We start from the raw sequence: 16,608 nt of genomic DNA, 5'->3' as shown, positions 1-16,608 counted from the left end.
GTGGCTTCTGTGATTAGCATCGCTGCCCTGCTGGAGTGTGAGCCCTAAGAGGGCAGGGGCCACGTGGCCCTGTTCACCAAACAGTCTTAGAGGTGAGGCAGGATTTTCACCCTCATTTTGCATAAGGAAGCAGAGGCCCAGAGAAGGAGAGTGACTTTCCTGAGGTCACCCCATCAGCACGGGGCGATGCGGCTCAGCCTAGCAGCCAAGGGCATGGACTCTGGAACCAGACCACATGCATGCAAATCATGACTCCATCACTCACGAGTTCTGCAACCTTGGACAAGTTACTTAAACTCTCTGTGCCTCTGTTTTTCCATCTATAAAGGAAAGAATAACAACCTACCTCCTAGGGTTATTGAGAAGATTAAATGGCTGAGTTTTTGTAAAGCGCTCAGAACAGTGCCTGTTCTATCGTAAGCGCTGGTCGAGGGTTTGTTAAATCAGGGCTCAGCAAACTACTGCCACGGACCAAGTCCAGCCCGCCACTGTTTCCGTACAGGCTGCGAGCTAAGGATAATTTTCACATTTTTAAATGTTTGAAAAAAATATTTAAAGACTAATATCTTGTGACATGAAGTTATGTGAAGTTCAAATGTCAGTGTCCATAAATACAGTTTTATCAGCACACAGCCACGCCCATTTGTTTATGTTGTGTCTGTGGCTGCCTTCCCACTGCAGTGGCAGGATTGAGGAGATATGACAGAAACCAGATGATCCCAAAAGCCTACAATATTCACTGTCTGGACCTTTACAGAAAACGCCTGCTCGCCCTTGGGTTCAATCAGTCAATCCAGTGTGGACAGTCCTCTCATTTAGGACCCTCAGCCCTGCCGTCTCAGCAACACTTTCCAGATTCCATTCCCCAAGCTGCTCTGTGACTCTCCATCTTTTCCTCATAAAACACAAATCCCAGCAACAGTAATAATAAAATATTAGCTGACGCTTGAATGCATCCAATGCCAAGCACTGTGCTGAAGCCTCTCCAGACACTATCTATACTGATCCTTCCAACAGCCAAGTGTTATCCTCGCTTTGCAGATGCGGAAACCGAGATCCAGAGAGGTTGAGTTACTTGCCCAAGGTCACAGAGTTAGGACGTGGTGCATCTGGGCTAAAACCTATACACCTTTCCTGGGTGTTTGGGGTTTCAGCCCCAGAGGCTCAAGACAAGGTGCCACATTTCCAGACACCCGTGCTGGGAAGCCCTGGAAATTTCACTCCAAGGCGGCTGCCTGTCCGCACCAACTGAACAGGTGCACAAGCCCTTGCCTTGGGGTTCTGGGCGATCACTGGATTCCAGAAACAAGACAGAGGGGCCACATTCTCACCCACTGCCCTGGCCTGCCCAGGATGAGAGGGTCCAGGGTAGAATGAGAACTGAGGCGAGTAAGTGCTGGAGGGATGCAGTCTAGTAGGGCCAGGGAAGTAAGGTCAGAGGTGGAGGACACAGGAAGGACACAGGTGCCAATCCCCGCAGCCCCCAGCCCTGCCTGAGCCCTGCATATCCCGAGGTCAGCTCATAGACTCTCACTCCAGGCCAGGAAGGATCCTTTGTAAGCAGTCCCCATGAGGCCACGGAGGCCCAGAGAGGGTGATTCCCCTGCTCAGTATCACACAGCGGCGCCGTGGCTCAGCGTACACTCTGGCTCAGTGTACCAGAGCTGCGTGCTTCCCACTCAGTCCCGCCCCTGGCTTTGGAGGAATGGAGAGCATTTCAAGTTCATGCTGAACCTTCGCTCAGATGGTCTGACCTTGGTATTTGACCCCACCCCCAGCCCTGCTGGGAGCCTGGACAGGCAGGGGAGAGGGAGGGGGAGGAGGCACATCCAAATGTCATTCTCCACACCCCCCAGAGAAGGGGCTTTTCAGCCTGTGTCCCACTTTTCTGCTGGTGGCTAGGGCCAGGCAGAACAGAAACCCCAAAGGTCACAGCTTGCCTCCCTCCCCCAAAAGCCACGAGTCGCAAAGTTCAGGCAGGCTCTGAGTGGGGCAGATGTACTGAGTCCTGTTCCTTGGGCTGGGACCCCAGGAAGGGGAAGCCCTGAGGGGGCTCACTGAACAAACAGGATCCCAGCCGGCCCTCCTCACCTCCCAGCCTGGCCCCACCACGGGCAGAAGCAGAGACCCCAGCAAAGCCGCTGCCTGAGCCTGTGTCTGGCTGCATATGTGCGCATGTGTTCCTGAGATTCATACACCTGTATGTATAGGTGTTAGGGTGTCTGAAGTGTGCACACACGTGTGTCTCTGTGTGAGGGAGCACGTGTGCATGTCTGTGAGTGGTGCAATTAGCTTGCGTGCTGGAGGTGGTGAAGAGAGGCACTCCTAAGTCTGTGTCTCAGGCCACCCATTCGCTGTGTGACCGTGGGAAAGGTACTTAACTTCTCTGAGCCCAAGATTCCTGGGCTGTAAAACTGGGGCAATAATCATACTGCCTGTGTCACAGCATGGCTGTGAGACTGAACAACGCTCAGTACTGTGCCTGGCCCACATTCAGCACCGCATGAACATTCTCCCTCTTTATGAAACGAGAGCCTGTGTGAGTGTGTCTGTGGCAGTGATTGTGGGTGAGCTCACATGTGTGGTTACGCTGGCCTTTTCTGAACAAAGGGAAGCCACCGTCCTGCCATGCCTTGGCGTTACAAGGAGGAACAGGGAAGTGCTGAGTCGCCATGCTTCCAACCCCAGGGGCCTGGGCCAGGAGCATTAGACTAGGCCGCCGTCAGCAGGACCACTGCCAGCCGGCTGAGGAACGGAGTGGGGCGCAGGCTGAGCATGGGGGTGACGGCAGGGCTGGGAGCCCGGGGACGGAAGGGTACCTGGGAAGGGGACCAACCTCTGAGGGCAGTCCCTGCTGGGGATGGGGGGTGCCTGGAACAATTCTGAACATCTGCCCTGGGCGAACAGGACGGTGGGTAAAGACAAGTCCTGCAGATTCAGACTGAGTTTCAAAGCTGGGCTCTGCCCCTCGCCAAGTGGCCTAACCTTACACGGGTACCTGAACCTCCCTGAGTCTCAGTTTCTTCATCTGTGAAATAGGGATGATGACACTGTGTACCTCACAGGGGGCGTGTGAGGATGCAGGCCCTGGCCCGGGGCTCAGCCAGTGGGACGCTAGAACCAGCTCAGACTCATGCGTGTTTCTTCCCAGCTCCACATTCAGTAAGTAGCTTGAAATTGGCCATGGTGGGAGCCGTTTATAACACAGAAATGAGCGAACTCCACGAATCAGGGTTTTGGGTTTTTTTTCCCCACCTGGAGGGCCAGTTACCAGCACATCCCTGGGCTCTACATGCAATAGCACTCAACAAACAGCAGTGGAGTCGCTCACATTCAGTGAACACAAAACTCAGTGAAAGAAAAGGGGAAGCGGGGGCTCCAGGCCACACCTGAGACAGCTTTACTGCACCCAGTATTGGGAAACTCTTGGTCAGCAAAGAGAAAGTGGCAGCCGGGTGCCGGGGTGGAGCTTAGAGAGCGCACTTGCTCTATGGACCACCAGGCGGCAACTGCCAGTGTCACTGAACTGCAGCCCGAAAAAGGAAGGAGTGGCATTCACACACCGGGGAAATGGGAAATAGTTTGAACTCCCAAACCAGTGTTTCTGTCTGCTGAAATACCGTAGGGCAGGTCAAAGAGCACTGGGCCAGGAGTCCAGAGACATATTGCTGTGTGACCTTGGGCAAGTCATTTTCCCTCTCTGTGCCTCTTTTCTTGTCAGGACAATCAGGATGAAATCAGTCTGGTCCCTACCAAGGCCAAAACCCTGTGTAAACCTCAGGCACTGGGCCACCAGGACTGAGCTTTACCCTAGCACAGTGGTTCCCAACCGGGGGTGATCCTGCCCTCCAGGGGCCCTTTGGCAATGTCTGGAGACATTTTGCTTCTCACTCCTGGGAGGCAGTGCTACTGGCATCTAGGGGGGAGAGGCCAGCGATATTGCTGAATAGACTACAACGCACAGGACAGCCCCTCATGACAAAGAATTAGCAGGCAGAGTTGAGAAACCCTGCCCCAGCAGGACGGGGGACATGGAGGGAACTCTTTGGACTCTTGTTTCCTCATCTGTAAAACTGGATATAAAAACCTGCCCTGCCTACCTGGTGCAGAGCGGCAGCAGACACCATGTACTGGCTCACCCCACACCCATTTCCAAGCCCTCTCCCTGGTTCTCCTCTACCATAAAGGCTAGGAAAGCAAAGCACCCCCTTTTGCAGCCTCCCTTGCAGCTAGGGGTGGTCACATGATACCATCTGGCCAATGAGACAAAAGGAGAAGTCTACCCAGGGCTTCTAGGAAAGTGTCTGATTTCCTGTAAAAGGCACCATGGCTGTCCTGGCCAGTTCCCCTCTTTTTCCTGCCTCAAATCTGAAGGTCACATACGCAGTGGTGATTATCATCTTTCTTATGACACAGGCCACAAGCAAGAGAACAAAAGCCAACACACCAAAGATGGCAGAGCCTGGGGTCCTGCTGGCTTCACAGAAGGAGGCAACCAAACTGCTCCAGCAGCCATTGACCCCTCAACTTTGTGGTGTGACAGGACATAAAGCCCTTTTAAGTCACCCTAATGGTTTTGGTTACTAGCGGCCAAATGCCCTCCTGATGGAGAACTGATGAAGTACTATGTTGGTGCTGTTTCTAGCAAAAATCCTGCACAGACTCTACTTCATAAAAATGGTCAGAGGGTGAAGTTGGGGGAGGACCCAGGCCCAGACCACTAGTCTTAACCTCAACCCCAGAGATGACCCCCCAGGAAGGACCCTCTGTGGAACACTTGAGTACCCTAGCACACAGCTTGAGAACCACTGCTCCACGAGGAAGTGCTTTGTAAACATGATGGAGATGCTGAGAACTGTTGCCAGCTGGGCGAAAGGCACAGCCCTGCAAGCTGGCTGAGACACTGTCCCCATTTAACGGTGAGGAAACAGCCATGAGCAATTTCATGTCAGTCCAAGGCCACACCATGGGTCCATGACTACACGCTTGCCACTGACACCACTGACCCCTCTGCTCCCTGATATGGCCTTTCACACTCAAGTCACCTTTACTAGTCCCAGCAACAGACCCTGGCTGGCCTTTTCTCAGCCTCCCAGGGCTCTGCACGCTGCCTGACGCTGGACAGACCAACCTAGAGAATTCACTGCTTCCCATGGGACAACCCAGCCCAGCAGGAAGAAGACAAGGGAAGGAGGAGGGGGAAGGCAGAGGGGCACTCACCACCCTGGCGTCTCCGTGCAGGCAGAAGGGCTTCTCTGCAAAGAGGAGAGAGGGGACAAGTCAGAGACACTGACTTCCTCAGGTCACATCTGTTCTAACTAGGAGGGATCACGGGGCCCAAGCAGAAGCAGTCGGAGTAGGCCCAGCCCCGGGGGGAGCAATTACCTATCAGACAAGGTACACAGAAGCCCCCATACCCAACTCTCCAGCCAGCCCTCAACACCCGCCCCAAACCATTCTTCAGCCTGCCCCCCTTTGCTCATACCATGCCCCCTGCTTTGCATGCCCTTTCTTTCCTGCACTCATGTCTCCATCAAAATCTTGCCCAGCTCAGATGCCACCTGCTCCAGAAGGCCTGAACCCCCAGGATTCCCAGACAAGAATCCTGGACTTCTGCCCTCTTGGATAGCCCTGAGGGCATCTTGCCTTTTAGTAGATAAGTTAGTGGAAGGGCCTTCCGCCCCAGGCTCTAAGCTCCTAAGAACAGGGGCTGCCATTCCCAGCTCTGTCTGACCCATAAGGCTGTGCCGAGTGCTGGACTCAGAGGGGTGCCCCAGAAAAGCTTCCTGAACGGATGTGTAAATAGATGGATGAATGAAGGAAGGATGGAATCTTACTTTTTTTCTGGGTCATGATGACACAGTTCACCAGGACTATTATTAGCAGACCCAACACTGTCACACCCACAATCAGTCCTAGAAGGAAAAGAGAAGTTCAAAACAGCTGCAAAAAGCAAACTCAAATGTACCAGGGACCAGGCAGGTCAGCTGACAACCAAAGATGAGTGGGGTCATCACAGGCGAGGGGCAAGCCCAGTGCAGAGGCTCTCAAATTTGATTACAAAACAACCCAAAATCCGTGCACCAAACGAAACGTGTCTGTAGGCCACACTCAGCCCAAGGGCCACGAGTTTGAGCCCTCTGGCCTGATGTAGTCCTAACCCCAGAAGGGAAGCCCATGAGGTGACCTGGCCCAGCCCACTGTCAAAGCCTAATAGGTTCGTCGGAAATGGCAACCAGGAGACCATCTCCACTTTCACATAAAACGCTGACCCTACCTCTCCCCACCCAGTAATTCCTAGTGGCATTAGTAAGTCTTGGAAGAAGGCAAGTCTCAACGCTACCTACATCCCAGGATGGCGTACAGGGTCTAGTCCATAACAAGCTCTTGGTAAGACTCTAAGATGGGAGGGAGGGAGGGAGGGAGGAAGGATGAATGGGCCCCCTTGTGACTTACCGATGGGAAGAGACATGTTTGCTGTGTTGCGCCCTTCAACTGGGTAACTTGGAGGACCTGGGGCCATCGGGAGCCTCACGGAGGTGCTTGGAGCTGTGCTGGACCCTGGAGTCGGCTCCACGTGTTGGGATCTTGTGAGGGCTGGGCCCGGGGTCACTTTCAGGGTGGGAAGCACAGATGTGCAGACGGCATCCACCTTTGAGGTGCCACGGATGGCCACCGAGCTACAGCTGGGGGAGGAGGGGGCTTGGTCAGGGACAACAGGGGATTGAGTGGCTCAGGGTAGCTGGGCTCACTCGTGGGACCTAGGCCAGTGTGCAAGGGGCCCAGCAACTGGGTTAGGGGAGTGGGTTCGTGTGCCACGCCCTCTTTCAAGACTTATGTCCCCTAGGACCCCACCCAGTCTTGACTTCCAGAGCAAAACTCTTGCTCACCATGCTGTCTGTTCAGGGACCCACCCACTGTCAGATAAACCAGTCCTGGCATTGAACAGGGCTCGGCAATGCCTCAACCCGAGGGAGTAACTGGGGGGATTCTGGCCACCACGGCACGCTGTTCTGTGCTCTAGGCCTCATGATCACCCAGGGACAGCCCCTCCTTGTTCCTTCAGAAGCAGAGGATTCAGCCACTCACATCCGGTGGGGCCTGCAAGTATCCGTGGATGACGTTGTGTCGGAGAACGTCCCTGGGGCACAGGGAGCGCATGCCACATTTGATGTTGCAGTTCCTTCAAGAAAAATCAGAAACTGTCACCAACTCAGATATTCCATGGAGAGGTGCGCCTTGGCCCTAGGGGAACTGGAGCCCTCGGGGGAGAATGAGGGGCCTGAGGAATTCGGTCTGCACCTCTCCCCTTTAACACGAACACACACACACCTGGGCGGTTTGTCCTTAACTAATTCTAGTGACTGTGTCTTCCTGGGACACCACCTGATTTTCCAGTAGCCTGGGGCTTAATCTGATCCATCTCTGGATCCCCAGGGCCTAGCACACAGGAGGTGCCTGACCAGGAGTGCTGGAGGAAAGAATGAATCGGGATGGTTGGACGGATGGGTACCAGGCACCTGGCCGCCACTGACGACGCTCCGAGGAAGGAGAGGCCCAAGGGGGTCCCCAAGGACCTCTGGCCCTGGCCCCGTACCCGGTTTGGCCACGCCGAAGCCAGGGCCACATTTGCGCAGTGGCACGCACAGCCGGCACCCCTCCTGCCTTCCCAGGGTGCAGTACCAGCCCGGCTTGCAGGTGCAGATGCGGTTCTGTTTTGCTGTGCAGGCTTGAGTTTCCAACTGGTCTAGAGGAGCGAGAAGACAGCCGAGGGTCACTCCTGCCTCCACCAGCCCCACCCACTGCCATGCCCACTCTGTCTTCCCACCCGGCCCCACCACCCCCAGACAGCTCTGATCTCCAGCAGACCGCTGAACTGCCCTCAGGACGGGGCCAAGAGACTGCTGGACACAGAGTCTCCGTCGCAGCATGAACGAGCATGACTGCTTTCCCAAGCATAATGTCCTCAACTCTAAAACCAGGCACCGTTTTCCCCCTGCTGCCCTTGGCCTGTCTGCCCCAAGGGGCTATCAAAGGGGACTCGGTGAGACAGAGGATGACAGTGCCGCTGATCAAAAGTAAAGAGCTGTACCTGTGCCCCGGGGCATGAAAACAAAGGTCTGGGATAATCCCAGCCAGCTCCCAGGCAAAGGGGCTGGAGTGCACGGTGGCCAGGGGAGGATGCCCAGGACTACCCCTCACTCTGGGCCAACTCACCAGAGCTGCAGCGGGAGTTACAGCTGAAGCACGCAGGGACCAAGTTCCAGAGCTGGGTGTATGTGCTGCTCTCGCAGGAGTCACACACGGTGTCTGAGGTCTTGTTGCATAAGGATTGTACGTGGTAGCCTGAGAAAGCAAGGCCAGGAGTCTCAGCGGAGGAGGGGAGGGCTGGGGGGGTTCTGCCGGGACCCTGGGCTCATCCCTTGTCCTCCAGAGCCCCAGAGTTGCGAGGCCTGGCTGGGAAGGCTCTTTGACGGAGTTTCGACTCTGCATCCTTTCCCATCTAACATGTACCGGCTGTCATGCCATCTTTGAACCCCGCAGTGCTCATAAAATATCTTCCTCTCTGCTCTTTTCAGGTGCCTGGAATTCCACCATTGGAATTGCCTATTATTAGTCAATAACACTTTGGTTAGAACTGGTTTGCCGGTTCCTTTCTTCTTTATAGTTGGCTGAAATTCTCCAGCTGGGAAAGGTAAAAAAGGCAGTAGTAGTCATCCCTGGTATCCCATCAAGGATGAGGCCATGGGACTCCTGAAGGCCTCCAGAGAAGGCATGCCAGGGGATGGGAGAACACCCAGGCAAACCTTTAAGAAGTTTCTCTTCTGAGTGCCTGTCCCCATTCTTACCCTGCCACCTCCACTGCTGTGCTAATCTAGTAACTTCTTACAGAGACCCTACCGGTTAACAGGAGAAAGAAGAGTCACTTCCCCTGGGGTCTCTTAAAACGGCCATTGGAGGTGACAGGTACATATGTGCCTGCCCACATCTCAGGCTCAAAGCTCTTCAATGCCTTTCTGGATCCTGCAGAAGAAAATCTAAACTCCTTACCATGGTCCCTGCTTACTCACTCTAGGACACACGCTGTTCTCCACGTTCACCAAAGAAGCTAACACCTCAGGGCCTTTGCACATGCTGTTCCCCCCACCCCGTATGTTTGCATAACTCACTCCCTCACCTCCTGCATGTCTCTGCCCACGTGTCAGCTCCTCAGAAAGGCCTTCCATGACCACCCCATATAGAACAGCATGTCCTACTCTGTCTCTGTCTGCCTTCCCCTGCCTTGTTTCCTTCACAGACCATACGTCTATTTCTTCTACTAGTTTATTTGTCTAGGCCTCTGTTAGAATGCAAAATCCACGAGGGCGAGGATTTTGTCTGCCCTGCTCTCTGTTGTATTCCCAGCACTCAGAACAGTGCCTAACACTCAGAAAATGCTTTATAAACATCACAGGAATAAACTATAAACAAACGAATGGAGGGACAGCACCAGGTGTCGGGCCACCTGCCTCTCCCAACTGGGATCAGGCCTCAGGTCCCCCATCTGTGAAATGGGTAGCAGTCACTGATTCCGTCAAATATGCTCTGAGCACCTGCTCTGTGCCAGGCATCGTGCCGAGTGCTGGGGATTCAGCAGAGAACAAGCCACAGTCCCTGTTCTGAGGAGCACACAGTGGGGGCAACAAAAGAGATCCAGGGCAGGATCTCACAATGTCAAAAGAGCTGCTGCCACGGGGGATGCCAAGGGCCAGTGGGAGCGGAAAGGAGGAGTCAGATCTGGCCAGGCAGTGCTGGCAGGCTTCCTGGAGGAGGGAGACATCAGAGGCCTAAGCGATAAGCAGGAGTAGACCAGGGGAAAGGAGTTGGGAAGTGCACCAAGCAGAGAGAACAGCATGTGCAAAGGCCCAGAAGCAAGAGGGAGCAGGGGGTCGATTCATGGAACCAGTGGGAGCTCAGTAAGAGTCCAGGGCCATGACCCTGACCCCCTAACCCCCATAGCACACCCACTCCCTTCAAGGCACCGGCCCACAGGGACCCAGCCAGGCTGAGGGCAAGGGCCCCAGTGGCTGCCCTCACCTGGTGGACACTTGCTGCAGCACATCTGGACCTTTGTGTTGTAGTATTCTTGCAGCCGGCACGAGCTTCCGGGCTCCGGGACATAGGGGATAAACACAGCCTGGAATGGGGAAGGGGAGGACAGCCATTAGCTTGGCCACCCGTGGATCCTGCTACGCTGTACGCCCAGATCCCCGTCTTGCGTCCTGCAAGTGTTTGGCCTTCTCCCTGCTGGGGCTCTACTGACATGGGGACTTCTCCCTTTGGTGGGGGGTGGGTAGAGGTAGAAGAAGGGTAGTCCCTACCTTCTTTCACCTCCCCCCACTCCTCCCTCAGTGTAGCACACGCATGTCTGCAGGTGGAGACGTGGAACCAGCTGGCCGGAGTGGGGGGCCAGCTCCTCACACCACATGGGGCAGAGGCGAGGCCTTGAAGCCTCCCAGAAGGCGGTGGCCTCGGTCACAGCGAACGGCAGAGTTCAGCACAGATAAGCCGTGCCTAGGTTGCCTCGCCTTCCCTCCTGCACCTGGTAATCACCCCTTTGTCCTTCCAGCTGAGTGCTGCCTCCTCTGGACTCCGCCAGGGACTCCGGACTCCTCCGGAGTGCTGCCTCCTCCAGGCTCCGCCTCCTCCCGGACTCCGCCAGGCTGATTCAGGTTCCTCCCACTCTGAGCTCTCTCTAAACATTGAATATGCCCTCCTGAGGATCATCTCATTGTGCTGAAATGGGGTACCTTCTCGTCCTGCCACCCTCGCGGGTACATTTGCATGCACACGTGCGTATACCTGTACACAGAACACACACAGACATACACACATGCACACGTCTGCCATGCAAAGGGCAGAAACGACGAACTCATCACCTCTAGACCCTCAGCTTCCAACATGGGGCCCACAGCAGAGTTTGGGCTCAGGAAAAGAATATTTGTTGATGATGATAGTTACATTTCTGGAGCACTTATGGGGTGGCCAGGAGCTGGTCAATGTGCTCCAGGTGCCCTACTTAGTGGATGTAGTTGCACCCCACACAGATCCCCTATACCAGCAGGGCACCCATCTCCAGCTGTCTTGGGTGTTGCCCCATAATGGCTCCCAGCTGTCAGGTGGGACCAATGCCGTGACATTGTTCATGCTCCAGAGCATCGCGCCCCAACCCGTGGGGTCAGAGGGCATGAACTGTAGGGAGGCAGGCTGTCACTTGGCCTTCCCCTCCCCCTCCACAGCACCACCGGGGAGGCATGACTGCCAGAGCCAGGGGCAGGTGGGCCCCTGGCTGGTTCCTGCATCCAGGACGAGTGGGCCTGGAAACCCAGCTGCCTGCCGCACTCGGCCTGGCAGACCTACCCTGGCTGCACACAGCCCGGCGCCAACAGCTGGAAGCATCGGGGGATGACCCCCAGGGGCTGCGCAGCGATCTGTGGCTCTTGTGGCCCCCATGGCCTTGGCCGAGCTGCCTCCTCTGCCTGGTGACCTTCGCTGTCACCACAGAGCCTGGCGTGTACTGATAGTTAGGTGCTCAGGGCGCACTAATCTCAGCAGTGGGCTTCATGACAGTATCATTTCCTGGAGGGGTCCACCCTTGGCACCAGGGACACCAAGCCCTAACACGGGTGCACCCTCCATGCTGATCGGCCCCTGAGGCCCATCCCTCCCCCACACCCTCACCCCAGGCCTGGTGCCAAACCCCAGGAAGGCAGCTCTAAGGAGGCTGGGAGAGATGCAGGCTGGCAAGGGAAGTGGGATTCATTCTGCATGACCCAGAGCCTAAAAAGTAACTTCCACCCCATCTGGACTGTAAGCTGACATGCCCATGGCTGCGCCTGCATGCGCACACACACACGTTCTCTCTCTCTCTCTCTCTCTCTCACACTCACACACACACACACACACACACTCACACACACTCACTCAGTCCTGATACTTCCTCCCTCCCTGTTTGCTCCTGGAGTAAAGCCCCTTCTCGGGGCTCCTCCCACTTACTGGGGGTGGGGGGTCACTGCCTGCTTCCAAAGCCCCTGGCGGGGGTCTATTATAATGCCCACTCCCACCGCAGAGAAGGGGCAGGAACCCCGGGGGCGGTGCCCAGGAAGCTGTACTGTTAAAAAAAAGAAAAGAGAAAAGAAGAGTAGAGAAGAGAAAAGAAAAGAAAGAAAAGAAAAAAGAAAACCTGCCAAGCGATTCCCATGCTCCAGTGCTGAGCAAAGCTGAGCGGCACGCAGGCCAGAACAAGATGCGCTGGGGCAGCACGTGCAGGAGACCTAGCCATCAAAGGCTGGGGGAGCCCCGACCGGAGGATCGTGCTTCCTGCAGCCCCCTTCGCACCACCATTCGCTGCATGTTAGCTGCAACGCAGCGCCTAAGCGCCCCCCCAGCCCCCCTGCAGCCCGCTGTGCCTCGCACTCTGACTGAGCAGCCCGGGCCGCAGCCTCCCCCCAACCCCACCGCAGACAGCACCCTGAGGGCAGGGCGGGGTCACACCTCCTTCCCTCGAGCCCCCTGCCCCCCAGGGTGGCGGGCACAGGTCTCAAGGACCCTGCACACGGTGGGCTTCCTCCCCCCAAGTACCCTAGGGGTAACTAGGGGAGCCCCTCACTCCTGTGGGCCCTGAGAGCCACAGGCCTGGCAGCTCCCGGCGGGGAGAGGACTCCTCCTTCCCCCGCCCCCCCTCGCCGGGGCAGCCCTCTGTGGTGCAGCCCAGGGCGCCTGCCCTGCCTGGGGGAGGATTTCCTGTCAGGGCCCGAAGGACCTGACGGGAAAGGGCCCTGCCTTGGCCAAGTCTGGGTTGTCTCTCCACCCATGGGGCAAGGGTTCCGGGACAAAGGCGGGCAGCTGGACCCCCAGGGCCCCCAGGCCACTGCCCGGTGGCCTCCCCTCCAGGGTCTTTTCCTGTCTGAATCCCGCTCTGAATCCCCTTCCCTACACTTCCTCCTGCCGCTCTGACTCCAGCCCTCCTTTAAGCAATCTTGAGGCCTGTTTATCTTCTTGGACAGGGGGGGAAAAAAAAAAAAAAAAAAAAAACAAACCACTGCCCTGTCATGGCTAAACAATGAGGAACAGAAAGCCCCTTGCAGAGTGGGACAAAAGGTCACTCCCTCCACTGCCCTGCTCACCAGAGCAGAGGCTAAGCTGGGGCACAGCCCTAGGAGCTGGGCCTCAGGTCAGCAAAGGAGCCATAAGAGCGGAGGGTCCTTGGAGGTGCCCAGAACATGGTGAGCAGCCTCTGGGAAACTCGGGGCTATGGAAGCTTCTGTTCTTCTGTCTGGTGTCGGGGAGGCTCAGAGCCACACTCCACCCACCCACAGGGGAGCTCTGACCGACATTTTAAAATGAGGAAATGAACTGGGTAGTACTGAATTCACTCAGCATGCTTAGCAGAGCCAATCTTTCAAAATACAGCATCCCCAAGTAAACACTTGGAAACCACTGGTGAGCACTAACCACTCATCTAACAGGTGGGAAATCTGTGACCCAGCGTGTGTGTGTGTGTGTGTGTGTGTGTGTGTGTGTTGGGGGAGACTGGAGAAGATAGACGATGGATGGATGGGTGAACGAATGGATGGATGACGGATGGATGGACAGATAGATAAAGAGAGGGAGAGAGGATGATAGATGAAAGGAAGGAGGGAGGGAGAGGGAAGGAAGGAAGGAGAGAATGAAGGACCCATCTAACATCCAATTTGTGAGGCACATCTGATTGTGCCCATTTCACAGATGGAGAAATAGAGATGGAAAGAAGCCAACCCACCTCCTGGGGTTTCCCAAAGGCCATGCCAGGGCCCGGCTGGCGGCAGGCTGAGTGATGCCTGTGCACAAGGGGCCAACAGGGCCCATTGCTCATCCACCACAGGCCTCAGAGCTGCTTCACATCGGAGTCTGCAGCTCCATTTCCTCTACATCCCAGGAGTGACAGTACGTGTTGGACCCCCCATCAGATAGACTCCTCACCAACATTTCACAGATGGTTGAGAGGTGAAGCGATGCACCCAAGGCTACACCAGAAGAGCCACACCCCCGACACCGCTATCCTGCCTCCCTTCTCTTGTGGGCCCAAGCTTCCCTTGCCCTCGACACAGACCCAGGACCCCAAGCGCCTGCCAAACTCAGCACCCTCTCCCACCATGTGGCCTCCAGCACTCTTCCAGGTTCGCACCAACTATCCGCCAGGCCAGGCTGCAAGCACTTTATAATATCCCACTCCTACCCCCCAGAAGCAGGCGGGCACGCGCCCACTTCACAGCTCAGGGAGATCAAGTCATTTGTCTGAGGTCTGGGAGGGAAGAGGTGGAGTTGGGATGTGACTCTTGCTCTGGTCCCACTGGAGAAGTCTTTGCTCCCCTCCTCAGGACAGCTAAAGGGGCCAGCCCCTGGGATCCACCCTCTGCCCTGAGTCACCACCGTGCCACCAGCACCCATTCATCCACCTCCACGTTGAGCGGAGCCTGGGGAGCTGGTTCACACGGGCACACGCACCCTCTCCCTCCCTCCCTCCCTCTCTTCCTCTCTCTCTCTCTCTCTTTCACACACACACACACACACCAGTGCAAGGGACCTCTCTCAGCCTCAGGCCAACACCCTCTGACCTCAGCTCTGACCTGGTTTCCCAGGTAACCACGCAGGAATCTCAGAAGAGCCCGTCTCCTGCAGCGGGCAGGGACATCCAGCACCTGAGACCCTGCCCTTCCCAGAACTGCTTGTTTCACGGGGATCCTTGACCTGTCAGGAGCTGGCAGCTCCTCAGCAAGCAGGAGTGGGGTCAGCAAAGGCTCAAAGGTAGGAGCCTGTGAACAGGGAGGGTTGGCCCAGCCGATCTGCAGCTGTGTCAAGTGCTGGAGGGACACGTGGGAGCCGATGACCGGGAAACACGGCCCAGAAGTGGGGATGGGACTGAGGGGCAGCAGCTCAGGGCTGGCAGGAACCTTAGAGATGATCTCAGATGACCTCTCATTTAGTGGTGGAGAAAGACAGGGGCAAAGGTGGAAACGTTCGTTCATTCATTCAACAAACATGAAGGTGCCGGGCACTCAGCATCAAACATAAGCAAGTCCCTGCCCAGGAAGCTGGGCTCTAGCTGGGGAGACACAGACACGCACAGTGGAAAATGGGAGGTGGCAGCAGGAGCTAAGGAAAAGGGAAAAGCAAGGTGGGGCGAGAAGCCCCAGGGAGGACGTGTTCCGCGTGTTCCAGGCACAGCCAGGGGGCCAGGGCAGCTAGGCCAGGGTGGGCGAAGGTGAGGGAGAGGGTGAGGGCGCTAGGAGACAGGAACGGCAGCACCTTGTCCTGGAAGTTTGCATCGTGCAGAGCTGTTCACACGCGTTACCGTCTCTGATTCCTCATTCCAGTGCTGTGACGTTGGTAATATTGGTATTCCCAAGTCACAGATGAGAAAACCGAGCCTCAGAGGTCTCCTCACCTCCAGCTCTGTGTTCCTTCCCTGCCCCAGGAAGACTGGATCTCGACCCTCCCTGCCCTGGGCCCACCCCAAAGGTCCTCCCTCCCGCACTCAGGCACGTCTACTGTGGGCGGTAACTAGCGTCTCTGTGCCTCAGCTTCCTCATCTGTAAAATGGTGGCGTGGCCTGGTTGAGGTTCTAAGCCCTTTCCAGCTCTGGCTTCTTCAGGATGGGCATCAAAAAGCTCAGCCCCCTCCCAAGACCTCAGGAGGATGGGGTGGGGGGGTGGCCCACCCACATGAGAGGTGGATAAACTCAACGACCTGGGAGGTAGGGGCTGGGGTGTGAGGCGAGGCTGCGGGTGGGTGTGGGGAGGGGCTTCCCTGCCCCAGCTCTGCCCCTCAAACGCTCTCCGAGGGTGAGGACGGCCTGAGCAGGTGTCCCCTGGGAGGAGGGGGGCTGGAGATGCCCATCCCCCCAGGTATACGGACACCTGGCCTCACAGGAGGAGCTTTGGCCCCAGTTCAGAAGATCTGGATAGATGTGCTGGTCCTAGGGGACTTGGGAACATCACTTACTCTCTGAGCCTCAACACCGTCATCCGTAAAATAGTGACATAACACCTTGCCCGGCCTCCTCCTTCCTCCTCGGGTCATTGTAGGCGCAAAGGCGGGGGGCAGGGGGTGTTAACTTGGGTCCGTCATCTTCTCCCATACTCCCAGGGGACCCGGGGGCGGCGCTCTAAGGGTCCGCAAAGGCCCTGACACACATGTGGCCTTGTGTCGGATGGAATATTAGAACCGGGCTCTCTCTGCCTTGGTTTCAGCTAAGAACAGGCACGGCAAGGACAAGTCGCTGGGGGCAGGCGGCCCCATTTTGGTGAGGCGCTCGGTGGCCCACGCAGGCCTTGCAGTGGAGGGCGTTTCCCTCCCTCCTCAAGAGCAGGTCTGGGAAAGCTGACCCGTGACCCTTGGAGTTATGGAGTCACCCTCAGGCTGACCCCAGGCCCAGTCCTCAAGAAGCCCAAGGTCAGGAGACGGCAGTAGGCCAGCTGCAGGGACAGCGGAGTGGGCCTCGTTAAGGCAGAGGGAGGAGGGGATGCCTGCAGGTCAGATGTGGGCTTTCTAGGGTAGTGGCCTTGGGTGGTCTGCAAGGGACTTTAC

At 56.5% G+C, this 16,608-nt stretch overlaps 1 protein-coding gene across 3 annotated transcripts in view; it reads right to left on the bottom strand.

The window, feature by feature from the left end:
• TNFRSF1B (TNF receptor superfamily member 1B) overlaps positions 1 to 16,608 on the bottom strand; it is a 36,253-nt gene that overhangs the window by 7,079 nt on the left and 12,566 nt on the right. For all 3 annotated transcript variants that reach the window (XM_067720868.1, XM_067720878.1, XM_067720884.1), the window contains exons 2-8: positions 10,078 to 10,177; positions 8,218 to 8,346; positions 7,598 to 7,747; positions 7,090 to 7,183; positions 6,457 to 6,686; positions 5,838 to 5,915; positions 5,221 to 5,255 (exon numbers count right to left, since the gene is read on the bottom strand). In XM_067720868.1, the coding sequence (XP_067576969.1) occupies positions 5,221 to 5,255; positions 5,838 to 5,915; positions 6,457 to 6,686; positions 7,090 to 7,183; positions 7,598 to 7,747; positions 8,218 to 8,346; positions 10,078 to 10,177 (816 nt within the window). The remainder of the gene's footprint in view (positions 1 to 5,220; positions 5,256 to 5,837; positions 5,916 to 6,456; positions 6,687 to 7,089; positions 7,184 to 7,597; positions 7,748 to 8,217; positions 8,347 to 10,077; positions 10,178 to 16,608) is intronic.

Source organism: Pseudorca crassidens, chromosome 2 (assembly GCF_039906515.1).
Source record: "Pseudorca crassidens isolate mPseCra1 chromosome 2, mPseCra1.hap1, whole genome shotgun sequence".
In the NCBI taxonomy this organism is placed as follows: domain Eukaryota; kingdom Metazoa; phylum Chordata; class Mammalia; order Artiodactyla; family Delphinidae; genus Pseudorca; species Pseudorca crassidens.
The sequence above is the reverse complement of the archived record's forward strand: the minus strand, read 5'-3'. Positions and strand labels throughout refer to the sequence as shown.